The 26972-nt window shown below is 44.8% G+C and overlaps 1 protein-coding gene across 1 annotated transcript in view; it reads left to right on the top strand.

Moving 5' to 3' along the window:
* The window catches only part of Dusp29 (dual specificity phosphatase 29), a 34217-nt gene extending 7780 nt beyond the window's left edge, over positions 1-26437 (top strand). The window contains exons 2-3 of the mRNA XM_041638759.1: positions 13707-13927; positions 26150-26437. Coding sequence (XP_041494693.1) covers positions 13707-13927; positions 26150-26379 — 451 coding nt within the window. The 3' untranslated portion in view covers positions 26380-26437. The remainder of the gene's footprint in view (positions 1-13706; positions 13928-26149) is intronic.
* The last annotated feature ends 535 nt before the right edge of the window (positions 26438-26972 follow it).

Below are 26972 nucleotides of genomic sequence, written 5' to 3'. Positions count from 1 at the left end.
CCTATGTCTATGGGCCATGTACTCCGCCTTGCCTCTGCATAAGACCTCTTGGGGGGAAATGGTCTTGGTTGCAAAGGGATTTGGTGGGGATCAGGACAACAAAGGTCTAAGAGTGTAATCTGGGGAGATGTTCTAGTGTGCTTGCTTTCTTTTTGTGTTTTCTTTGTTTTGAGACAAGGACTCTCTGTTTCATTGCGCTGCCTGTCTTGGAACTTGCTATGTAGAATAGGCTGGTCTAGAATTCACAGAGATCCCCCTGCCTCTAACTCCCGAGTGCTAGGATTAAAGGTGTGCACCACCACACACAGCCTCGTTTGCTTTCTGGTGCTGAGAATAAACTATATGACCAAAAGCAACATGAGAAGAAAAGGGTTCATCTGACTTACAGGATACAGCTCATCATCAGAGAAAACCAAGGCAGGAGTTCAGGGCAAGACGGGAAGGGAAGCAGACGCCACAGAGATACACTGTTTAGTGGACTTCTCGGCTATCCTTCTTCCTTTCCTTTTTTTCTTTCTTTCTTTCTTTGTTTTGTTTGAGACAGAGTTTTGTTAATCCCACTGGTCAAGAATATGACAACTACCACAGTTTAAAGTCAAATTTGAAGCAAGCTTTAATTAAATACTGGCTAGGTGGGTGAACTCTCTGGCTAGGTCCAACTCTGGGTTTCCAGAAAATGACCCCGAGTCATGGATTTCAGGGGTTTAAAGTATTCCCATCAGGTCGAACAAGGGGCAAGCGAACCTCATCTGTTGTTGGGTTTTTTGTTTGTTTGTGTTTTTCTCTTAGCTCTTTACTCTTTGGGGTTCCCACCTGCCCAGCTTCCAAATAAATCACACAGAGGCTTTTTTTTTTTTAAATGAATGCCTGGCCTTAGCTTGACTTGTTTCTTGGCAGTTTTTCTTTTTTTTTCTTTTTTTTTCTTTTATAATGGAGTCTTTTTATTTATTTATTTATTTATTTATTTATTAAATATCCAGTGTTCTGCCTGTATGCATGCCTGCAGGCCAGTAGAGGGCACCAGATCTCATTACAGATGGTTATGAGCCATCATGTGGTTGCTGGGAATTGAACTCAGGATCTTTGGAAGAGCAGGCAGCGCTCTTAACCACTGAGCCATCTCTCCAGCCCTTGGCAGTTTTTCTTAACTTAAATTATACCATCATTCTTTTTCCTCTGGACTTTTACCTTTCTCTATTTCTGTATATCTTTTCATTCCTTCTTATTCCATGTCTGGCGGTGTGGCTGGTCCCCAGTCCTCCTCCTCCTTCTCTTGCTCCTGGCATGGCTTCTGCATTTTTATTTATTCTCTCTGATTGCCAGGCCTGCCTGTCCTTTCTCCAGCATACCTATTGGCTGATAAACTGTTTATTAGACCAATTAGGCATTTTAGACAGGCAAAGTAACAGAGTTTCACAGAGTTAAACAAATGCAACATCAAAGAATGCAACACATCTTTGCATCATTAAACAAATGTTCCACAGCATAAACAAATGTACTACACCTTTAACTGATATTCTACAACACATATCCAGTGCAGATGTGTCAAACAAACTTGTTTAGCACAGTGGAAATATGTGACTTGCTATATCCCATAAATAATAGCCTCCAGCATTTCAGGAACTATCTGTCCTTAGGCAAGTGACTCTTAGGCATAGTAATTAAAATTTAAAATGTAACGTAGGCTCTCACAGTTTTTCTATGTATCCCTGGCTGTCCTGGAAGTCACTCTGTAGACCAGGCTGGCCTCGAACTCACTGAGATACGCCTGCCTGTGCCTCCCAAGTGCTGGGATTAATGGTGTGCATCACCACTGCCTGGCTCAGTTACCTTTCTTATGTAGCCTGGGCCCACCTGATTAGCGATGGCACCTCCCACAGTGGATTAGGCCCTTCTACATCAATTATAATTACCAGTCTGGTCTGATCGATTCTTCATCTGGAGTTTCCTCTTTCCTGGTGATTCCAGGTTTATGTCAAGTTGACAGCTGAAGCTGACTGATGGAGTTTGAAGCAAGCTTTCAGGAGACGACCATAAAGGGACTGGCAGGAGGCTGGACCAGGGATGAGAAGAGGGATAGGAAGGGCTCTGATTGAGGAAACCAGGCCATGTCAGAAAGGTTTTGCTTCTTTGGTCTCTCAACTGCAGTCAGAATGCAGAGCCTGGTCATGGGTTTGCAGAGAAGGAATTAAAGAGACTTTAGTCAAAGGAGGGACTGAGCATGCTCTCAGAATAAACTGCTCAGGCCAGGGGTAGCGGTGCTTGCCAGGAATTCCAGCACTCAGGAGGCTAAGGCAGGAAGATTACAGGTTCAAGCCCAACCTGGGTTACACATAGAGACCCTGTCAGTAACAACCCAATGGAGCAAACAGCATGAGTCTAACAGGCTCACGTGTGACAGAATGTCCCCACCTCATTCCTAAGGCAAGTTAATGAAAAGGAGACACCTTATTGGCCTACTGTCTTAGTTAGGTTTCCTATTGCTGTGAAGAGACCATGACAACTTCTATAAAGAGACCATGGCAACTTCTATAAAGGGAAACATTTCATTGGGCTGACTTATGGTTGAAACACAATGGAGGTTTAGCTCATTATCTTCATGGCAGGAAACATAGTAGCAGGTCCATCTCCACCAGCTTCCTGTTTTCTGTGGTTTCCTTCACTGCCTAAATGCAGCTGTCCTGAGTCTTGATTCTGTGAATCAGGTTGGCCTAGAACTTGGAGCTCTGACAGTGTCTGTCTCCTGGGATTAGAGGTGTGTGCCACCACTCCTGGACCTAAACTGTGCTTTAATTACACTTACATACAGGTGGGAAGCTTAGCTGGGTGGGGTCTTGTCCTGAGCTCACCCCCCCTTTTCCCATTTCTTAGTCTGTTTATCTCCTCAAACACAGGATTTAGTTCCATTCGACTGCCTAGTGCTCCATTTCTCCTCACTCTGTACATTTTTTAGTTTTCTCCTGTTCAGCGTGTTCCTTTTCATTATAGATATTCATAAGAGTGAAAACTAGGGCTGGAGAGATGTCTCAGAGGTTAAGAGCACTGCCTGCTCTTCCAGAGGTCCTGCGTTCAATTTCCAGCACCCACACGGTGGCTCACAACCATCTGGAATGAGATCTGGTGCCCTCTTCTGGTGTACAGGCAGACATGCAGACAGAACACAATCTGCATAATAAATAAATAAACCGTGAACACTACTGACCTCACAAGAGTCAATGCTAGGCTGATCTGAGATTTCCTCTGCTGCTGCAGTTAATCCCTAGCACGTCAGTTCAACCTCAGACAGACCTTCACGACAGGCGCAGAAAGCTGCCACACTGTGTCAAAATCTCCATCACGTAATAATATTCTCTTGAGCCAGGCCCCAACAGGTTAAATCACCCTCAGCACTACGGTCTTCCACTTTCTAGTAGCGTGGTCCACTAAGCCCACTTTAAACATTTAACTGCTTTTCTAATCCAAACTCCGAAGTCCACATTCCTTCAAACCAAAGTGGTCAGGCTTATCACAGCAATATCCAACTCCTGGTACCAAATCCTGCCTTAGTTAGGGTTTTATTGTTGTGAAGAGACACCATGACCACGGCAGTTCTCATTTCCTCTCATAAAAGATAACATTTAATTGGGGCTGGCTTATAGTCTCAGAGGTTTAGTCCATTATCATCATGGCAGGAAACATGACAGTGTGCAGGCAGACATGGGGCTGGAGAAAGAGCTGAGACTTCTACATCTTGATCCAAAGGTAGCAGGAAAAGACTATGTGCCACTGAGTCTTAACATCTGAGACCTCAAAATCTGCCCCCCAGTGACACAGATACCAACAAGGCCACACCTTCCAATAGCACCACTCCCCACGGGCCAAACACCCAAGCACATGAGTCTACTTGTAGGGGCCGTTCCTGTTCAAACCACCATGCCTAGGAAAGTCACAAACAATACAAACTAGAACTTGGGGACTGTTGAGATGACACAGGGACTCAGGGCATTCGTTGTCCTTCCAGAGGACCCAAGTTTGAGTTCCAGCACCCACCGTGTCTCACAACTGTACTTTAATTCCACTGACAGTGATCCAAAGCCTTCTTCCAGACTCTTCAGGGACCAAGCGTGCATTTAGTGCACTGACACACACACACACATATACACATCCTTACACATTGGAATGTAAATCTGAACCAGGTTTCCTTAAGGGCTACTTAGGAATGAGTATCAAGATTCAGTTTTCATTATTATTTGTGTGTGTGTGTGTGTGTGTGTGTGTGTGTGTGTGTGTGTGTGTGGTTGTGCAGGGCATGTGAAGTACATGGACAGTCTAAATATACAGAGACAGTTCCACCTGCCTCTGCAGTGTACCACCAAACTTTCTTTGGCTTGTTTCAGACAGGACCACAGTCTAGTCCAGGCTGGCCTGGAATGTAGCACAAGTTCTAACTGGTGTTAATAATAAAAACATAGAGTCAGATATTAGGGATGAAAGCTGAAAGATCAGAGAAGCAGAGCAGCGAGCAGCCAGCTCTTACCTCTACAAAATTTCCAGAATGAAAAGAGAGTGAGCTTCTGTCTCCCCAGCCTTATATTCCTCTCTCCACCCAGCTGTGTCACTTCCTTTCTGTCCAGACCTCCAGATCTTTAAAGTTAACTGGTGGCTAGCTCTGTCCTCTGATCTTCACGCAAGCTTTGTTAGAGTAAAAACAAGATATCGCCACATCTCCCTTTTTAGTCTAAAGTAAATGAAAGGTTATAACTGATATAAGAAAAACTATATACATTAAGTATAATAACTACATACAATATAAATAGGCAATAATTACATCAACAATGTAATTAGCATTTGACAAATTCAGAGAAAATACTCCTTATCTACCAGATCTTGGTGAGTCCAAAAGGTTGCACCTAATTCACTTTCTATTCTAACTTGCATTACCAAAACTACCTTTTTGTGTCTTTCAACCTAATATACTTTACATTTCTTTAGCGAATTTCTTTTCTGAATCTGGTAACAAGGAAAACTATAACTACTATAAAATCTTTAACTCCATCAGAGATCTGAGAAGGAAATATTATCAGAGGAAGCAGGAAGTGCAAGCAAGAGACTTCCAGAAAATGTGAGAAATAACAGAAACAGCTGACTGCCTGGGCAGTCACCCAAGTTTCCTCTGTAACATTGGGGCATCCATCTTTGGCCAACCAGCCTAGCATATCGGAGAGACATTTCTTTGAAGCAGAATATTCTCAAAGGGCTGGCCTACCTTGTCTTGGCAAAGATTAGCAGTCACTTTACTTAATCAGCAGCCAAGACATTTTCTTGCCCAGACTTTTGCCACAAAGTAGATAAACTCCATATGAAGTCTCTTCAGTGTCCATTATGTTTTCTGAAGTAGATTGGTGCTGCCAGGAGCAGACATGTTTCGATATAAAAAAAAAACCTATGTTATTAAAATATCTTCAATCCCATATTTTGTAGATCTCTGGAGTGTTTGACGATGATGTGTCTATCTAAAATATATCTTTGTTTGACCTTGAAAACATAACTAATATGACAACAAGTTTGATTGTAGTAACTACTAACCTGCATTTCATTATGATCCTAAACAGTTGATAATGATAACTTTTAAGAACTAGAAATTTGCATTGCATTGTTAAATGAGTTGCATAATTACAATACCTTGAACAAGATTAGAAATGTATGTATACTATGTTCTAACAAAAATAATCTTAAATTTGAATCAGTATACAAAAACCTATATAAAGGTAAAATATTTAAAACTAGTAGTTGTTTTTCTGGTTTAAAAGTAGATTCAACAAACTACCTTTTAATCCTTTTGTATGCCCCCTCTTTTTCTTTTCAAAGTAGATCAATAATCTACCTTTTTATCTTACCATATCTATAATATCCCCTGTTTTCTTTTCAAAACAATAACCCCGAATCTAATCCTTTGTTCAGCTTCTTTCCTGACCATTACCAATAACAACTTGTAACCAACCCCCTAAACAATGACAAATATCCATAACCTAATGAAAGACCAAAAACCACCTACCATCCCTTGAGAATGTGGCCTCGTATTCTTAAGTTTACTTCCTGCTGCCTGGGGAGGGCAACAGAATCTTTAGGAGAGCCTGAAAAGAAAAAATTTGGGTTAATTGTCAAGTCCTGGGAGATGCAACTGTATCATTTGTTGTCCAGTCTCTGCATAGCGGGAAAGTGCAGGGCTTGTCTCAAGTCCCGGCTAGAGTAGTCTGTGAGGCTGTATCATCTCAGCTCGCCACCTCGAAATTGCCCTGAGCAGTTTATAGTTCATAGCTTATCTGTAGGTGGTGGTTTTCTGCTTACTGGTGCATTTATAGTCCTGGTGGAACTGTCATTGTGGGGCCCCATCCTTTAGGAGACTTCAAAGGTTACTGTTAGGTATGGTCATGGCTCACTATAGAAAACTTAGACATTTTAAATGTCATATGCAGCAGATCTCAACGAGGTTAAGGATCCGTGTTTGTTATGTACATCCAGAGTATAAAGACTTAATTCCTGGTTACCTGATAGAGACTCAGATCTGAAATCATGTACAGGAAGCTAGATGAAGCCTTTTTCTAGGATTAGTTAGTGCTCTATATGACCATTAATATCATGACAAAATGTTTAAAATACATATATATATATATATCTTATAAATTTTGATATATTTATACCTTAAGAAAAGTCTTAAAGAGTCAAATTAAAACCAAAAGATCATGAGATTAGTGGCAGTAAAATAGTCCATTTTGTTTTTTATTCTGTACCATATGAGGTGAACTATTCTGACATTAAACAGAGATTTTTGGATTTTACTTTAACAAGTATGCTTCAGTTTAGAGAAGGAGAGAGCCACACTCCAACTCCAAAGTTAGTTTAAATTTTTAATTGGACTGGGACTGTAAAAAGGCTGATGGCATTATATGTCTATAGAGAACAGCAGAAACATTTGGGAAGATTTATGAAATTTTATCTTGTTGGAGATGTGATATGCTGATAGGCCAATTTACTCCTTTTTCTTGGGGCATTTTTTTTTTCTGGATGATTTGCCCTTTTCTTCACACATCTCATTTATCCAGTGGCCTTCAGATTCCTTAGCTAGATGCCTTCATTCTCCTGAAAAGACAAAAAGAAAGCCCTGCCCCAACCTAAACTTTGGGGAGCTTCCTTTTGATAAGTTATATCTGATCCAATGAGAACCATTTTTTTAGTCATACAAGTTAGTTTAGATTGAATAATCACATTGGTTGATGGACTATCACCTCTTCTAACCAAGAGGTCTCTCTTGTTCAAATCAAACCTTTATCAATTTTGATGGTATCCATAAATAGCTTTTCTTCTCCCGTGGAAACAAAAGCAAAACCCCTTCCCCAACACATATCCTGGTTTCCATTCTGAGCTCAGCACATCTTTAAAGTATACAGGCTGATTTAATTCCGTAGGTTTTCCTACTACCCAATGTCTCTCTGCAGCTGTCATTTCTTCCTCATTAGCATTTAGAAAGTTCAAAACTAATAAAGCACTAAGCAATCTATTTCTGGGAGGGGTCTTTATTATCCCTTTATGTTTATTTAGCATATCCTTTAGAGTTCAGTTTAATCTTTCTATAACTGCCTGCCTTGTAGGATTGTGTGGTATACCTGTAATATGCTTTATATTGTAACAAGCAAGAAACTGTTTCATTTTACTAGAGACATATACTGGAGTATTATCTGTCTTTATTTGTGCAGGGATACCCATGATGGCCATAAAGTCTAGCAAATGTGTGATTACTGAATCAGACTTTTCTGAACTCAAAGCAGTCACCTGTTGACAGAAGTTTCTGTCCCTCCAGGTCCCACAGCTGTTCAGTCCCAAAGAAATCACACAGAGGTCTACATTAATCATAAACTGGTTGGCCTCTTAGCTCAGGCTTATTATTAACTCTTACATCCTACATTAATTCATAATTCTTGTTTGTTTTAGCTATGTGGCTTGGTACCTTTTATCAGTGAGGCCTTCTCATTTTGCTTCCTCTGCATCTGGGTGATGGCTACAGACTAAGTCTTTCCTCTTCCCAGAATTCTCTTGTTCTCATTGTCCCACCTCTACTTCCTACCTATACTCCCTAAAGACTACTGGCCAATCAGTGTTTTATTAAAATAATACAAGTGACAGGATACAAGACCATTGCCCCATAGCAGTCACCCATTTAAATCCTGTATCAGTGGTGTGGTGTACATGTTTTAACTTTTCAATTTCTACAAAATGGAATACATCTATCTGCTAGATTTCATTCCTTTGAGTGTCCTTTGGGTTAGTTTCTCCAGGTAGTGGAGTTTGGTTATACCAAGAACAAGTAGGACATTTCCTTATAATTTCCTTTGCTTGTTGCCACATGATAAAAAAGTCTTTTTTTTAATCTTTGTTATTGACATGATTTTTAAAAATGATATTCTGAGGCCTTCTTCATATTTCCAATCAATAATTGATCAATTTCGCCATTACTTTATGCTAGAGGGTCTGGAAGACCCATTTGTGATTGGATGTGTGTTTTATACATACAGGATATTCCTGTCCTGATTATTTCTTGTATTGGATAAATAAAAAAGTCAATTCTGAATCATTTGCTATAAATTCATTTGTTTCAATATGCAAAACAACTCTTTCTTCATATTGTGAATCAGTAACTATGTTGGGAGGTCCCATAAAATCCATTAATTCCATGAGAATAATATATAACTATTAATCTTGAACAGAATCATAAGGGATTAGATCCACTTTACTCAAATTTTCTGATTTGCAACCTGACACTCCTAATTCATTTTCATCAGTATAGGATGTAGGGGTGCTAGTTATTGGTGTTTCCCATACAATGTGAGGAAGGCTCCAGTTAGTTTCTTTATAAATTGAATTATTCCCTTGCTTTTGGGATATTTGTTGTTAATCTCTCACCAAAAAAAAATACTGTAAGCTCTTTTCCAACATTCACCTTTTGCCCATAATTTATCAATTTCTTCATTAGTAAAAGGTTCTAAAATTTCTGATGGCTCTATACCTGCTAAGTGATGAAGTCTCAATTTTTCTTTTAGAATCAAGTCAGAGACCTTTCCCATATAAAATTTTAATTTTTTACTGTTTATGTGGTAAAAAAGATGTATTTTAAAACAGTATCTTTCCTTTGCATTAATATTCCAGTAGGAGAATGCATAGAGGGAAAACAATCAAAATGGAATCAAGCTTTAGAAATAAACAACCTGCACATACTTCATGTACTTTCTTTTCCACAAAAGCCAATTCTCTCTCAGCTTCATCTGATAATTCATTTATTTAAGTCCTTATCATCATTTAGATTTTGAACAAATTACTCAGTTCATCATTTTTACCTCAACAGCGGGCTGTAGACTGGAAATGTCTCCTAGCAATCTTTGAAAGTCATTAAGAGTCCACAACTAGCTGGGCGATGGTGGCGCACGCCTTTAATCCCAGCACTCGGGAGGCAGAGGCAGGCGGATCTCTGTGAGTTCGAGACCAGCCTGGTCTACAGAGCTAGTTCCAGGACAGGCTCCAAAGCCACAGAGAAACCCTGTCTCGAAAAACAAAACAAACAAACAAACAAAAAAAGAGTCCACAACTGGCCAGGCAGTGATGATGCAAACCTTTAATCCCAGCACTTGGGAGGCAGAGGCAGGAGGATCTCTGTGAGTTTGAGGACAGCCTAGTCTACAAGAGCTAGTTCCAGGACAGGCTACAAAGCTACAGAGAAACCCTGTCTTAAAAAACAAAACAAAACAAGAAAAAAAAAGAGTCCACTATTGATCTCTCCTAATTTGCACCTTTTGGGGTCTAATTTTTTTAGACCTATTTTATATACTAAATAATTAACAGAATCTCCTGTTTGTATTTATTCACAGGTAATTTGTAATCCCCCACAAGGCAAAATTTTCTTTACTTTTTCAAACATTCTTTCTAAAGTACATTTGAATCAGCTAGTAAGATGTTGAGGAAATTGCTTATGTATCATTTCCAATGGCTGATGTACAAAATATTGGCACAGAGTGAGACTATTTAACATTCCCTGAGGGAGCATCTTCCATTGATATCTCTTAAGAGGTTGAGAATTATTATAAATTGGCAACATGAAAGCAAATTTTTCTTTGTCTTTTTTTCTCGTAAATGTATAGTGAAGAAACAATCTTTTAAATCAATAACTACAAGAGGCCATCCTTTTTGTTTTTGTTTTCAAGACAGAATTTCTCTGAGTAGCTTTGGAGCCTGTCCTGGCACTTGCTATGTAGACCAGGCTGGCCTTGTTCTGCCTCCCAAGTGCTGAGATTAAAACCATGCACCACCAATGCCTTGTTGAGGTCATTCTTTAGGTAATAGAGAAGGCAAAGGAATTCCAGACTGTAGAGAGCTCATTGGCTGAATCACCTTATTAACAGCTCTTAGATCTGTTACCATTTTCCAGATTTCTTTTTAATAACAAATACAGCAGAATTACAAGAACTGGTTGATTCTTCAATATGTTGAGCATTTAACTGCTCCTGTACCAGGTATTCTAAGGCCTGTAGTTCCTATGTTGCTAAAGGCCATTCCTCAACCCATACAGGTTTGTCTGTCAATCATTTTAAAGGTAGGGCTTTTGGTGCCTTTGAAAGATCAGCAGCTGTTGTACAAACTGAATGGTTGATGACTGATACTTATAATACCTTCTAATATTTTTCCCAGAAACATACGTTAATCTGTGGTTTATTTCTAAGATTGGAGGCTGTTAATCTGAGTATTCCATTGCTGTAACAAATCACGTGCCCATAAATTCATTGCTATGTTAGCCACATAAGGTTTTAATTTTTCTCTCTGTCCTTCTGACCCTATACATTTGACTCATCTCATGTTCTGTTTTATCTGAGATAACGTTCTGATCCCTAGAAGATGAATATTTATCTCCTGAAGATTCTGATTTGGATGCCAATATTCTGGTGCAATTATTGTTACATCTGCACCTGTATCTACAAGACCTTCAATGACAATGTCATTTATTCGTGTTTTTAATTTTGGTCTTTGTTCATTTATAGAATTTTTCAAAATATTTGTTTTACAGTTTCTCTTAATTTTTTAGTTCTCTCTTCTATAGCTGCTCGATCATCCAGAGCAGTATGGCTTCTTACAATAGGCATTAGATTCTTTAATTCCTCTGGGAAGGAGTTTCCACCACAATGATAGGAAACGATGGTAATGAATTTGGCATAGGAGCCTACAAGAGTCCCCTCAAGGTATCTCCTGATGGCAAAGGGTTACCTTGACTGTCCATAATTGACCTACATTCATTAGTCCAATGCCTGCCCTTGCCACAACATCTACTTCATAAGGGCATTCTGTTTGCATTAGGTTTAGAAAAAACATTGTTTCTTAGGAACGCCCCGTTTACAGTCCTTTTTAGGTGACCTTGTTTATTGCAGTTGAAACACTTTTTTTTTAAATATTTTTATTTATTTATTATGTATACAATATTCTTTCTGTGTGTATGCCTGCAGGCCAGAAGAGGTGGTAACCTCACTGTGCTTAGTGACACCTGGGAAGACTCTCAGTTGAGGCATTGCCTCCATTAGCCTGGCCTGTGGGAACGTTTGTGGGGGTATTTTCCTAACTGCCAATTGATGGAGGGGATACAACCCATGGTGGGTGGTACCAGCCCTAGGCAGACGGACAGTGTAAGAAAGGTAGCTGATTGTGAGCCTGGGGCTCCTCTATGGTCTCAGCTTTAGTTCCTACCTAGGATTCCTGTCTTAAGCTGTTGCTTCCCTTGCTGATGGGTTGTAGCCTTTCCTCACCAGGTTGCTTTTGATAATGGCATTTATCCTGGCAGCAGAATAACTTAGGACAGCTTAATGTTACTCTGGCGCTCTAGTGTTGAGGTTTGACACCTTGTTACCCTTCCCTGAACAGTGGGCTGGTCTCTGTGCTATTGAAGAACATGTCTTCTTAAAGCTGAACCCTACCACTCTCTTCAAACACTGACTAAAGTTCTTGTTGACCCCCAGATACTGATCCTGACAACCAAGCACTTCTAAGACCAAAGCCTATATTCCCTCCAAATCTTCCTCTCCCCACTCCCTCATACACTCTAGGCCCCTCCTCCTCCCTCCACCTCCATCATACACGCTGGTCCCTGCCTCCTCTCTTCTTCCCCCACCATACACGCTGGTCTCTTCTCCCCGTCCCCCCCAGTCCATTATACACTCTGGTCCCAGGCTCCTCCCCTCCCATCATATGCTCTGGTCCCCTCTTCCTCCCCCATTCCCATTTAGTCTGCTGAGATACCCCTCAGAACATGCCTCCTTCCTCTCTTTCACAAGAGCAGGCCTTTCTTGCTTCTACTTTTCATCTCCCTCCAATCCATCTGCCTCCACACATCAGTTGTACCGATCTTTTAAACAACGCTCTCACCTCCTTTCTGAAGCCATCTACAGCCAGAGTAATATCCAAACTCCTCTTCACTGTGGCCTACAGGACCCACCGAGCCCACGCAGTCCTTCAGCCTGGATGAAACACTCTTGCCCCAGTCTGTTTTCTGCCTTAGTCCAAGGCCTCCAGTACCGCACCCATCACAGAGGCCTCTGCTGAGCACCCTTCAGAATGCAGTCTCATGGTCACGCTATACCGTGTCCTGTGGTCTTAGTGTCTCACGGCTCCCATTGTTCAGTTGGGATCTGCTATACCTATTAGAACCGAAGTTTCCCCGGAGACCTTGGTTTATCAACCTGTTCTTTCTGCACCATGAGCACACCAAAGAATCCCCATCATTACTTGGGGATAAATGACTGACATCAGAAGTCATGGTTTCCTTCATCATCCTCAGTGTCCACACCTTCGGTTGTGGTATTTCCTTGACATGGTCTGCCTCGCCTCCCTCTTCCTCTCCTCATTGTTGACCCCTGTGTGCAGTAAACAAATGCTCATCCTTGTAGTAGGTCCCCCCCCCCCCCCGCCCCCCACTCCCTTTAGGAAAAACTGCTTGCTCTTGACACTCCAGCCAATGGCCTTTTTGTCTAGCTCTATTCTCAGGCTAACTACCTCAAAGTGACCTTAGGTTTGTTCCTAGAAATTCTGCTGAAAACCAAGACTCGCACCTGGAGGAAGTTAAGTCCTTAAAACAAGGCAAGCCCAACTAGGCGAAGGGGTCAAGAGAGCATCCAGTCTTCACCCACAGTGTGTCCTCCAACCCTGGAAGCATCAATCTAAGACTTTTATCTAACCCCAACGAAATCCTCCCACATAACCACCCACTTGAAGCTGTTTTTTAAGCTATGACTCCGAAACCCATAAATGTATGGAGGCTTCAGACTAAAGGCCTCTTTTAAAGGCTCTCCTGCGGCTCGGTGAACAGATGAACAGACCCAGATGACCAGATTATTTCAGGGGCCTATGGGGAGATCTGGCAGGTCCAGCCCCAGCAACTGCAGGGTTAGGTGAATGATCCAAAGTGAAAGGGCAAAGGGTAAAGGGCAAAGTGAAAGTAGCCAGGGCCTTCTCCTGGGGACTGCTTTCTCAGTTGAAACACCAGGACAGTGCTCAGCGGCCTGGGGCTCAGGAAGAGAGGGACTTCTTTGGGTCTTTGCTTGTAATCGCCTTGTACTGGGAAGGCTCAGGGTCCCGCGAAGACAGCCGTGTACCTCCCGAAGCACCTGGTGTTCACCGACTGACCCTTCTCCCTGCCCCAGGGCCACAGCACTGGACCGCTATGGGCTGCAGAAAGCAGGCTTCACCCATGTGCTGAACGCTGCGCACGGCCGCTGGAATGTGAACACTGGGCCAGACTACTACCGCGACATGGCCATCGAGTACCATGGCGTCGAGGCCGACGACGTGCCCAGCTTCGACCTCAGCGTCTTCTTCCACTCGGCTGCCGCCTTCATTGATTCGGCGCTCCTAGACGACCACAGTAAGAGACACTCTCCTCCCGTGCCCTGCCCAGGCCCGCCCCCCAGGCTGAGGCTCCGCCCCACCCGACAGGTACCGCCTCCAGGCATAGAGCTCGCCCCCAAGCCGAGGCCCCGCCCCCGCCCTGCCAAGGCAGATCCGCACCCCCAACTCAGGGGAAAGGCTATGCCCCCATACTTAGGCCCCTCCCCAGGAAGAAGCCTCCCTCCTGCCAGCAGCGTGGAGAGTAGTAGGGATTCTCAAACCTGGTGCCCTGAGGCTGAGGGTTGTCGGCAGGGATTGGTTGAGCTAACTGCCCCGCCACTTACATTGCTTTTGGGGTTCTGGGCTTGACAGCCACTGTCGGGAAAGAAAAGCCGGAGGTTTACACTGCCGGGCTTTTGGTCTGAGTCTGTCTATGAAGGAAAGGCCATCCATCCTTAAAAAGGCCTTGGGTGGACTAGAGTCCTCAAAGCTGGGAACTGCAGCCAAAACGCTAGTCGCGCTTGGGCCCAAACTGGACCAGAGCCAAAGGCTTCAATTTTTAAGGAGTTGGCTTTCTTGAGAACCCATGAACAGACTTGAAATACTTCTGCTAATCACGCAAACCCACGTACTGCCCCCTAAGACACACACCTTCTAAAAGTTGAGGAGCCTCAACTATTTGTATGAACTACACTAGAGGGTCTGGGTGTTGCGCCCGCAGTGTCCCGGTTTCACTTATCCATCTTTTAAGTCAAAGTGCTGATCCTTGCCCTTTAAATGCACTCTTGGCTGCTCTACTGCAGCGGGAGCTCCAAGGCTATTTTGGAGAGAAGGGCACCAAGGGTAAGACAATATGCAGTTACTGCTGCTGGGTGCGCTTCAGTACATTCCACAGAGGCCACAGGGACATCACCTGCCTAGTCGGGGCTCTGACTTTAGCCTCATGAGTCACACCCCTGTGGGAGTCATCACATAACTCAGGGTATCCAGTTACTGAAAAGAAGCCTTTGTTGCCACAAGAGGCCTGAATTCCAAGGCTCGCTGACCAACTGACCTGCTTCAGAACTTGCAACCTGGGGCTAGGCCTAGGCCAAGTCTGCCAGCCCATGGACCTTGATGGCACTATTAGCCCCACGGCCAGTCATAGTCACCCACAAAATTTGTCAACATTCTGGACCAAGACACTGTGCAATGAAAAACCACCAGTGCGCTTGGATTAGAGGGAGGGACGAATCATTTCTGAGCTGTCTTTTCGTGTTCTAGTTACGGATGTCTTTTGTATTCTGTACATTCTCAGTTTCCACACAGGATCAAAAAAGCAACTGAACTGACTCCTCACCGTGAGATAAAATTCACCTCATTGTATTCGAAGTTAACAGAAAACGTATTTGTTGTTGTGTGTGTGGGAGGGGCAGACGGGTGACACAGTACAGCAATCCAGTCCTTCAATATCTGTTTCATGTGCTCAGTTGCCATTTTTATGTCTTAGAACTCCCTCTTAATGGAAGGTGCCTGACAGGCCTTGGACAAGACAAGGCCGGGTTCAGTTTCTCCTCACAAAACTCCGTAGTGAAGTGATTCTTCCAGCGATGGAGGTATGAACCTTGAGCTGCTAGATGAAGAGCAGCGGAGGGATCCGGAAAGCGCTTGGCGCAGAACCTGGAGCGCAGGAGGCCCAAGGATGCACTTGATAGAGAGGAACTATGCCAGCGCGTGCACCTCACCACTGTAAAGTTTCCGGTCCTAAAAGAAAAGAAAGATATTCCGACTTTGAACTTGTATGATATACTCACATGAAAGCTTGTTACAGTATCCCAGGACACTGTTTGAGAAGCTGCCCTCACTGCCAAGTCGGGAAAAGATTTAGGCTCTGGAGCAAGAAAGCATCAGGCTGGTGTTAGACCGGGAGCATGAAAGCACCCAGTAAAGGGCAGGTCAAGGAGAAAGGGTGCGTAGTGAAGTCAGAGAGCGCACAGGAAACAACGCACGGGTGAAGTGTGCTCATAAACAAGCTGCCTGGGGTTAGGGAGCAGACCTTGTCGGCGCTTAGGGGGTTGGGCTCCATTCTCAATGACCTTTGAATTTTGCATGTCTAAAGACTTCCGCAAGCCAGGGTCTGAAATGCCAACTCTTCAGAACCGAGCGTCCACTGAATGGACGGCGCTGTCTGTGTGGCGGTGGGATAGAGGTATGGGGGTGAAGACAGCCTTGTGTCTCCCTTTGAAGGGGGCAGCTGCTGTTCAGCCCCCACCTGCGTTTCTTGGGAGAATCGATGCCAGGGTGGCAGAACTGACTTTCCAGGGAAAACCTTCAATCTATCATGCTGCTCACATTTCAAGTGCCGGCAGAGGGCAAACAAAAATGTCATCGTGATCATCCACTGTCATCTGTGTCCTGAGTGGTCCGAGGAACAAAAGAGAAGGCTCATTAGCTTGGCTCCAGCACAAGACTTGCCACAGACGCTCGGAGAAGCGGATGACAGGTGTTGGACCTGTCTGTCACAAGCTGGGGGTGGCCTGATAGTGTCGAATCACGCACTGGAACACTAAGGGGCACTGCTGTGGCATTTCCGAGCCAGACCTGGGTTGCATGTTTCCTATTATACTCCTGATGTAAGAAGTGTTGATGGACAGTCTGGCCCCAAAGCAGGCCTTTCTCTGTAGCATGACTAATATTGGGGTTCAAACGGAAAGATCAGAGAAGCAAAGCAGCCAACCACCAGAGAGCTCTTACCTCTACGAAATCTTCAAACTGAAAAGAGAACAAGTTCCTGTCTCATTCTGTCTTACATTCCTCTCTAGTGCTGAAATTAAAGGCGTGCACCACCACTGCCTGGCCTCTGTGGCTAACTCGTGTGTCTGCTGGGATTAAAGGTGTGTGCACCCACTGCCTGGTCTGTAAGGCTGACCAGTGTGCCTGCTGGGAATATACGTGTGTGCACCCACTGCCTGGTCTGTAAGGCTGGCCAGTGTGCCTGCTTTGCACTCTGATCATCAGGCAAGCTCTATTTGTTAGATCATAAACAAAATATAACTGTATTTCTCTTTCTTCCCTCTTGCTTTTCTTGCCCTTTGTTGGCAAGTCCCAGCCCAAAATACACCCCTATACCCCACCCTCACTGCCAGTTATGCCCACCCTCCCTGTTATTTTGTTAATTTGATCCTATTGTTTTATAATACTGGGAACTGAACCCAGGCACTGCATATGCTGTGTGATTTTCATTTTTCTTTTTCTTTTTTCTTTTTTTTTCTTTCTTTTTTTTTTTCTAGACAGTGTTCCTCTGTAGCTTTGTTCTGGAACTAGCTCTTGTAGACCAGACTGGCTCAAACTCACAGAGATCCATCTGCCTCTGCCTCCCGAGACCCACCTGGCTCGTTTTTCTTTATCATGTTTTATTTTGTGTTTTGACACAGGGTCTTGTTATATAGCCCAGGTTATCCTGGAATTCAGGATCCTCCTGCCTCACCTGGTACTGGGATTACAGGCTTATACCACTATATCCGGTTTGGTTTTGGACATTATCTTTTGTCGAGCCATGGAGCTATACCCACAGCTGGTCACCAGCCTCTGGGGTCCACTTCTGCCCCTATTCTATGTCAACTTGACCTTCTGAAAGAACTAGGAAACCTCCATCATGGTGGCTAGGTAGCAGCAGTAACTTAGTCTGCTGTCCTTCCTGGTAGCTGAGAAAACAGACTCTGAGAAACCAGGGGGTGTGCCCAGCGTCACAGAACTAATCAGAGGCAGCATCCACTTAGCAGGGAAGAGCCCTCCCCTCACCCAGCCTCATGGAAGACTCTTTTGTTCTTCACATGAATATCTCTCTGTTGACTGTGTTATTTAAAAGTCACCGATCATCACGGAAGTGGAGGCAAGCAAGCTGGCTAAAAGATTTGACACACATAAACTATCCACCTTCTTCACTGGGGAAAGGACAAAGTGCTGCGAGGGAGCCTAGTGTGGATGCTCATGGTGGACGCTGGAGCATCTAACAAAGAGCGAGATCTGGAAACGCCAGATACCACCTGCTCCAGATACCACAGCTTGCCCGGCACTCACTCTTTGTCTTAAACAGGCCCTGGTCTACTTTTGAAGTCTTCACAAATTCTATCACAGGGACTGCAAACGTTGCTCAGTAGTGCACTGTTTAGACTTGGGGTGGAAGCGGATGAGGAAGAAGGCAATCCCAGAACTCAAGATGCAGAGGTAGATGGATTTCTGTGAGTTTGAGGCCAGAATGATCTATATAGCAAGTTCTAGGCCAGCCAGAGCTACATAGGGAGACCCTGTCTCAGGACAAATGAAGAGTTGGAAAATAAATCCAAGCTGGGAAGACAGCTCAGTTGGAACAATGTGTCAGTATAAGCCTGAGGATCTCAGTTCTTTTGAGATCACATGTGAAAAAACAAATAAATCAAACAAGCAAAACCCCAGATGTGATGATGTTGCCCTTGTAATAATAGTGCTGGGGATTTGGAGACAGGCTGGGGCCCATAACCAGCTGAGCCTACAGGCCAAGTTCCAAGCCAGTGACAGACCTTGTCACAAAAGACAAGATGGGCAGTGCCTGAGGAACAACATCTGAGGTTAACCCTTGGACTCCATTTGCATGCACATATGCATGCACGCACAAATGCACACTACAGACCATGTGGGTATGATTATAGATGAAATCATCTTTCTGGAAGGAGTTTTGTTCTCTGGTGTGTCTAAGCTGTAGCCAGGCCATATTGTCCCCAAGTATTATAAGGTCCCCTTTCTTTCTGCTGGACTCACACCTTGTCTGCCTTCTCTGAAGACCTCTACATCCTCTATCTCTTGGATGGAGTAGGAAGTCTTTCTCCCTGTATTCCAAGCCAGTGAGTGGGGAACAGGCAAAGGCAGTCCCTAAACCCAAGGAAGGTGGTGCTGATGAGGGTGTACAGGCATGAACAGCAGGTAGGGTTTGTGGGTCACAGACTTGGCAGGTATGCCTTTCTAGACATTTCATCATCATCATCATAATCATTGTCATTATCATTATCGTCATCATCATCATCGTCGTCATCAGCAGCAGCAGCAGCATCGTTGTCATCGTCGTCGTCATCATCATCATTGTCATCATCATCATCGTTGTCATCATCATCATTGTCATCATTGTCATTGTCATCATCATCATCATCGTTGTCATCATCGTCATCATCATTGTCATCATCATCATCGTTGTCATCATCGTCATCATCATCATTGTCATCATCGTCATCGTCATCATCATCATTGTCATCATTGTCGTCATCATCATCATCATCGTCATCATCATCGTCATCGTCATCATCATCATTGTCATCATCGTCGTCATCATCATCATCGTTGTCATCATCATCATTGTCATCATCATCGTCGTTGTCATCATCATCATCATCATCGTTGTCATCATCATCATCGTCATCATCATCATTGTCATCATCATCATCGTTGTCATCATTGTCATCATCATCATTGTCATCATCATCATTGTCATCATCATCATTGTCATCATCATCATTGTCATCATCATCATTGTCATCATCGTCGTTGTCATCATCATCATCATCATCGTTGTCATCATCATCATCGTCATCATCATCATTGTCATCATCGTCGTTGTCATTATCATTGTCATCATCATCATCATCATCATGTATCTGTGATGTGTGCACAGGGGTGAACACCTGTTGAGGTTGGAGGACAACTTGCAGGAGTTGGTTCTCCTACCACGTGGGTTCTGGGACAGCCCTTAGGTTATCATCCTGCCTAGTGAGCAGTTTACCCAGGGAACCATCTCACTGCACTGGCTGCTGATTTGAGTGACAGAAACTCACTTTTCAGACACCACTGAAACAAGCAATTGGATGTGGCAGAAATGTTTTTTTTCTCTGAGAAAAGATTTTACTCTGTAAACCAAGCTGGCCTCATATCTCAAATTTGTGATAATCATGATACCTCAATTTTATAGGTAAATGCATTAGAAATTCTGAATTTAGAATTTCTCCTTATAATGATAGCATTTTCTCTTCTAGTAAATATTTCATCGAAGCCAGCATTTTTCAGGCATAGATTACAAAATATTAGTAGGTCATAAAATCAATATGGTAGATGTGCCCAGTATTTAGTTTTTTGTTTCCTTTTTTTGATTGAATAGAGAAAGAATAGACAATAATAGCACAGAATGCATGTAGCAAAGGTACATGTTATTTGTAAAACATTTATCTGGTGCACACACACTGGCAGCATTGCAGAGCAGTGCCCGAGCTCTGGTGTCACACGGCTTGGCCTTAGAACATGACCTGCCACTCACTGGCTGAGACTGGGACAAGCCACTTCTCTGCACACCCTTCAGTGACCTCATGTGTAGAATGGCAATGATAACTTCATTGAAGCCACTAGGTAGCTGTGATAATTGACTATAATAAAATATGCCAAGTGTATAGCCACTAGGCCTATTGGTGCACACATTGGTGCACTAGGCATATTGGTGAGACTCTAGGGCAAGGAGGCTGAGTAGGAAGATTGAGAGTCCAAGGCCAGGCCCCAGTGATGTAGCAGGACCCCATCTCAAAAGCACATAAACAAACAAATAAATGAACAACCTTGAAAGGACCCAGAATATCCAGGGCAAGCGAGGTCACCTATGAGTCATCTTTGAATTGAACTAGAAAACATTGGTACTAACAGCACTGCCTACCTCAGGACCCTGCTAGGGCTGGTAGCAAAGTCATAAAGCCTCCTGGTTTCTTGAAGTTCAGGCAAGTACTGGGAACAAGCCTCCTTCACTGCTGCAGTTTCCCACCAACATTGGGTTTCAACAGTCCACTTGACAGAGCCCCAGAGCCAAGAAGTGTAGTGGGGAGCTGCGGGTTGCATTCCGCCACCCAGCTCCTGCCACCAGCTAGCTTTACCCGAAATAACAACACACAAACTGTATTCTTTTAAACACTGCCTGGCCCATTAGTTTCTGCCTCTTAACCCATTTCTAATAATCTATGTAGCACCACGAGGTGCGCTTACCAGGAAAGATTCAGCATGTCTGACCTGGTGGCTGGCTGCATTGCCATCTGCCTCAGAGAGCAGAGCTGTCGCATCCGCCCGGGAGAGGGGAGCATGGTGTCTCTGAGCTCACTTCCTCTTCCTCCCAGCATTCTGTTCTGTTTACTCCACCAACCCATGTTCTAACCAATAAAATGGACCAAGGCAGTTTCTTTATTTTTTTAACCAATGACCTTCCTCCATCAAAGAAGGAACAGCACCATGAGGTTCTGGGGACAGGAAAGTGGTGAGCCCAGGGGCACCTAAGACCAGCAGAGACTTCAGGCTCCTCAAAAGCTATGGGCTACAGCTGTCATCTATCACAAGTCTTTAGTTAGGACAGGAGAGAAAGAAGCACTTTAGCTATGGGCAGAGCTGGCCAGTGGCCAGGTGGCCTCTACCTGTAACATTCCATTGGGTAGACGGTATTATGGTCCCTAAGTGGTGGCAGGCAGCTGGCTGCAGGGTTCCGAGAGCAGCCAGTCCCAGGCAGGGAGCTCTTTGGTGAGTGAGAGACCTTGACAGGGCAGCCAGTCCCATGAGGAAAGACAGACAGATGACCACACTGCAGGTCCTGGGCAGGAAGCCACACAGTGGGCGAGACAGAGACATGGATAGGCATGCCATGCAGAGTGAGGTTGGATATTTATTTAGTGGGTTATGACAGGGAGGGGGGAGGGAAAAGGGGAGAAGAGCAGAGAGAGAGAGAGAGAGAGAGGCAGAGAGAAGGAGAGAGAAACAGAGGGGGGAAGGGGAGAAGAGAGAGACAGAAGCTGCCTGAGAGGGGGGTGAAGGGAGGGAGGGAGGGAGGAAGGGAGGAAAGAAGGAAGGAAGGAAGGAAGGAAGGAAGGAAGGAAGGAAGGGACTCCTCAGGCTGGAAGCTGAAGATCAGCTTGCCTCTGCGGAGCAGGGGGGCTGGGGGAGGTGGGCATGACTTGTTTCTTTATGGGACAGAGCAGACCATTACAGATGGAACACTCCATCTACCATCGATGTTCATCGGCTTGGATGTTCATGCTGGATGAGAATGAGAATGTGGACCAGTGCCCCCTAGAGGGCACAGCAACAAAGGGGCTGTTTCCCGCCCTTCTTGTTGGCTGGGGGAGAAAGAAAGGCATTAATTGTGATGAACTGGAGGACAGTTCTATGCCAGGCCCCCTGTGGTCCTTGCAACTGGTCACAGGGCACAGGTCTTCCCAACCCAGGGGGAGTGAGATAGGAAAACTGGGGTGCCTTCCACGCAGGGATTCTTTTGTTTCTTATGTTGTCTTGTTCTGGCCTTTGTGGCTGTCCTGGGTTTCGTCCCATGAGGACAGCGGGGTTGTGGGGTGAGGGGTGTGAAAAGGACAGAGAACCGTGCCTGTGCAGAAATTGTCCACAAGAACTTTCTGTTTTCTCTCCAGCCATCAGGCTGTGAGGTGGGAAGACAGACAGCTCCAGACACCCCAACCCATTGAACCTCAGTAGAGAATCCCACAACCATAGGAAACGCCCGCCACAGAGGGAGAAGAAAGGCCAAACCTCAGAGCACAGTGGCACACAGCGAGGGACTCCCAAACGAATTTTGCATTAAGCTGCTCCTTGTGGCATTGGCCTTGTGGGTGACATCTGACAAGACATTTCACTTCCTAAACCTGTTCCCCATCAGTCCGCAAAGCAGGGACAATGACAATGAGTTTTAAGTCAAAGCTGAAATGAGTCCTGGCCAGCGAGTGTACTGGGTGGGCTCTAGAACGCCACCAAGTGGAGACCTGTGGGACCTGGCCACGTGTGCACCATAGCTGTGGATGTGGGTGGTATTGGCCTGAACAGCATCGAGATCTCTGGTTCTCACAGTTTTAGGTTTCAGAACATTTTACACTCTTAAACACTGGTGGAGACTTAAAGGCTTTCTATGTATAGGTAATATCTATCAAAGCTTTCTCCATTGAAAATAACTGAAAATTTTCAAATATTCATTAAAAAATAATATATGGATTGGTGGATCTCCAGCACCCTGTAAATTGAGCATCATAGCTTATAATCCCAGCACTGAAGGGGAAGAAGCAGGAGTATCAGAAACTGAACACCGTTCTCAGCTATGTAGGGAGTTCAAGGCCAGCCTGGGGTACATAAAACCCTGTCTTAGAAACAAAAACAAACCTGCCAGCCAGTCTTGCACTTTGAACGACTCATTTGCTACAATTCTGTAGTCACAAGTTCTATACTTGGCATTCGAAAATTGTGGTTTGCCAAATTCTGTGGGCCTTTCCATCCCTGCTGCCTTCACCGCACACTGCTGATGGTTCCATGGCGAGTTTCTTCCTCTCACCAGCCCCAGCCCTTTAGGGCTCTTGTTTATTTACCCACTTGGTTTGTTATTGAGAAGGGGTCACTATGTAGCCCTGGTTGGCCTTTTACTTGCAGTAATCCTCTTGCCTCTGCCTCCTGAGTGCTGTAATTGGGGGTATGCGACATCCATCCGAATAGGAGACTCTCGGAGTATTAGGAACTCAGCATCCTGGTTTAGATGGAGATTTAGAATGCTAACCCTGCCTGAAAGCTTGCATTTTTATCCCTGACCACACCCACATTACATTTTCTTTGAAATGACAGACTGCCTTTGTTCACTTTATTTATTTATTTATTTTTAATTTCCAGATAGGTAGCCTTAGGTGGCCTGGATAACTTTGTAGATAAACCAAGCAGTCCTCAAATTCACAGTAGTTTTTGTGCCTCTGCCTCTGAGTGCTGGGCCACCACAGACATGTGCCCCACAACTGGGCCTTGCTCACTCACTTCTGAGAAGAGTGCTACCAAATACTTAAGTTTAGATGCCCACCGGACATACTGTTTTTCCTTCAAAGACAAATATTTGTTGTATGCATCCAGTGTGCTTTGTGTATATGTCATGAAGTGTACCCCAGGGCTGAAATTTGATAAAACTTCATTTTTACTGTTGCATTGAAAATATTCTCGATATTCTCGAGGGAATGGCTGCCCACTCCCCAGGATGTGGTGGTGGACTTAGCACTGATTACTGGCATACTGACACCTGGGACATCATTCATACTAAGGCACCATTGCCTTTGTGAATGTCATGAGAACAAAGTTATGTGTGTTAACAGTCAAAAGAGTCAATGTCTAAAGGTACTATTAGCAGGGTGCCTGTAATCTCAGAACCCTGGAGGTGGAGGCAGAAGGATTAGGTGGCTGAAAATATCATGAGGTACACAGTAGATTCAAGGCCAGCCTGGGATACATATGGCCCGTCTAAAACCACAGCAAACCACACCACAAAAACCCCTCCAGAACTAGCGTGGAGACAAGGGCTTCTTGGCTTTAGTTGTTGGGATGTTCATCCTATGCCCCTGGCACAAGACACAGTAAAACTACTTTCACTGTTTAGCTGGTTGGTGGTGGCGCACGCCTTTAATCCCGGCACTTTGGAGGCAGATGGCAGACAGATCTGTGAGTTCAAGACCATCCTGGTCTACAAGCAAATTCCAGGACAACACAGAGAAACCCTGTCTCAAAAAAACCCAAACAAACGAAACAAAGAAACTCAAACTGTAATCTGCCAGTCTGGTCTGTCACCTGGGTACCCTGTCCCCTTAAGAGGCAAGTCCCCCCCCACTCCTAACCTCCCCCCCCCCCACTCCTCTGTCTGGCCAGCTTCTGCCTCTCTTCTCCCCACTTTCTCTCCTTCCTTTTCCCCTCCATAACCCACTAAATAAACTCTATACCCAATCTTTCTGCATGGCGTATCTGTGTCTCCAGCAGAAGCCTCAGGCCACCCGCCGGGGGACCCACGAGGCTTCAAGGCCTCTGTGACCACTTGTGGGTCCAGTCCCCCACCAGCTCTTTATAAATGATAACACAAACTACTTTACTTTCACTGTTTAAAAGCCTAATGGACCATGTGACTTTATCCTGATTGGTTCTCCTCACTACTGATCTGATTCTGCCCCTCCACTTGACAGTTAAGGAAATTAAGGCTTAGGAGGCTAAGCGGGTCTGTCATTTGTCACCCAGCTGGCAGTTAGTAGCAGAAGGGAGTCAGCAGGCTCCCATGTGTCCTGAGTCCAGAGCTCACAAAGCCTTTGGGGGCTGTGGGAGCTCTGGCATATTCACAATGTCACACAGATGTAAAGGCATGCACACCCTTGTCCTGAACCGCCAGTCCAGACAGGATGGTCAATCCAGGGTAATCCTGGGCTCTCCCGGCACATTCTGTTTAAATTGCTTAATCCGGGCACTTGGGGGACTGACTAAGGCAGGACAATATTGAGTTTGAAACCATCCTGGGTTACACAGGGAAGCCTTGTCCAAAAATATAAACAATTAAAATATTTGGAAATAGTTACTTGCAAGGGCCAGGAGAGGTCTAGCTCAGTGGAATAATGGGCCCTGTGCACAAGCAAGGCCCTGCATATGACCTCCCACGTTAGTGAAGAAAGAAGGCATATGCTCTGAAAAGCACTGTCCTGGGGCATAGCTGGAGGGTGTGTAGCATGTGTAAGGCCTTGGGTTTTATTCCCAGCATGGCTGGAGGAGGGTGGTTTAAGAAAAAAGAGAACTATTCATATACTGATATACAGAGCTCTCCCATGCAAACTGTTAAACGAAACAAGCAAGATAGAGAAAAGGTCTTTGGAAGGCTGGGAGTGCAGTTCCGTGGTTGTTCAGCAGGCTTAAGGCTCTGGTTTCCATTCACAGTAGAAGGAGAGAGAAGGGAGGTGGTGGGGGGAATCTAAAGTTTGTGGGTTTGGGAGTCAAGAACAAAGAGTGTGCAGGGAAATCTGCTTTGCTGGGCAGATTCTGGGAAGAAGGGGGGCATTGGTAGGGGCACTGGTGGCTCTGGAGAATCAAGGAACCCTGTGGGAGGGGATTTCTCAGTCAGTCTCCTGGGGTAGGCTTTGACCTTTGAACCTTGCTAAACATGACTAAATAAAGAGACAAAAGAAAAAGCTTCCAGGTTTGGTGCCTTCTCCTCTTTCGGAGCAACGGGTGTAACTTTCACCAATCCTACCACACACCAGTCAGCAAACAGGTCTATTGGACACAAACTGCCTTCCCAGCACCCCTATGAAAGAAAGAGACAAGTGACTGTGTCCCCATTTTGCAGATGGGGAGCTGTGGCCCAATCCAAACTATGGACAACAGAGAGAATGAATGTGGGTTAAGACGCCTCATCCCGTTCAGCATTGGTTTTCCTGTCCCCCTCCACCTGCAGGTAAGATCCTGGTTCACTGTGCCATGGGCCGAAGCCGGTCAGCAACCCTGGTCCTGGCCTACCTGATGATCCACAAGAACATGACCTTGGTGGATGCCATCCAACAAGTGGCTAAGAAGCGCTGTGTTCTGCCCAACCGGGGCTTCCTGAAGCAGCTCCGGGAGCTGGACAAGCAGCTGGTGAAGCAGCGACGACAGGCTGAGCCAGGGGACTGTGAGCTGGGGTGGTAGGGCCCTCGGAGAGAGATCAGAGCCCCTGGCACCCAGAGCAGGAGGCTGATGGGTGCCTTCTCGGAAGCTTTGTTGGTGGTGGAGATGGGACACAGGGAAGATGAGCAGCTGTCACCTCCATGTCCCGTTCTCCTCCTCAGGAAGGGCCAGGACAACTGCAGGGGGAACTGGCTTCAGATGAGGGCCACTCTGTGGTCTCTTGTCCTTTAAGTTCGAAGTGGAGAGGGAGTTTTTTTGTTTTGTTTTTAATGTGTGAGCACTGTGTTGTGGTTAAACATTTGGCTCTGAAAAGAAAAAAAATCACGTTCTTATAAAAATATAACTTAAAATAGAACTTGATTTTTTTTAACCATAGAAAATTGCCTGGCAAGCCATGTTACAAGACAGGCTTTACCACTTAGGAGGAAGTCTCAGAGCAACCATGTTTCTTTATCCATGGTGGCCTATGTGTTGTGTGTGTGTGCGCACGCATGCATATGCGTGCGTCTGTGTGCGTGTCTGTGAATGTGCACGCGTGCACATGCGTGTGTCTGTGTGCACACACGCGCGTGTGTGCGTGTGTGCATGCGTGTCTGTGTATACGTGCATGAGTG

The sequence above is a fragment of the Microtus oregoni genome, unplaced genomic scaffold, assembly GCF_018167655.1.
Source record: "Microtus oregoni isolate MIOR12 unplaced genomic scaffold, Mior012 000056F_ref0000123, whole genome shotgun sequence".
Classification (NCBI taxonomy): domain Eukaryota; kingdom Metazoa; phylum Chordata; class Mammalia; order Rodentia; family Cricetidae; genus Microtus; species Microtus oregoni.
Note: the sequence above shows the minus strand (reverse complement) of the source record. Positions and strands in the feature narration are given on the sequence as shown.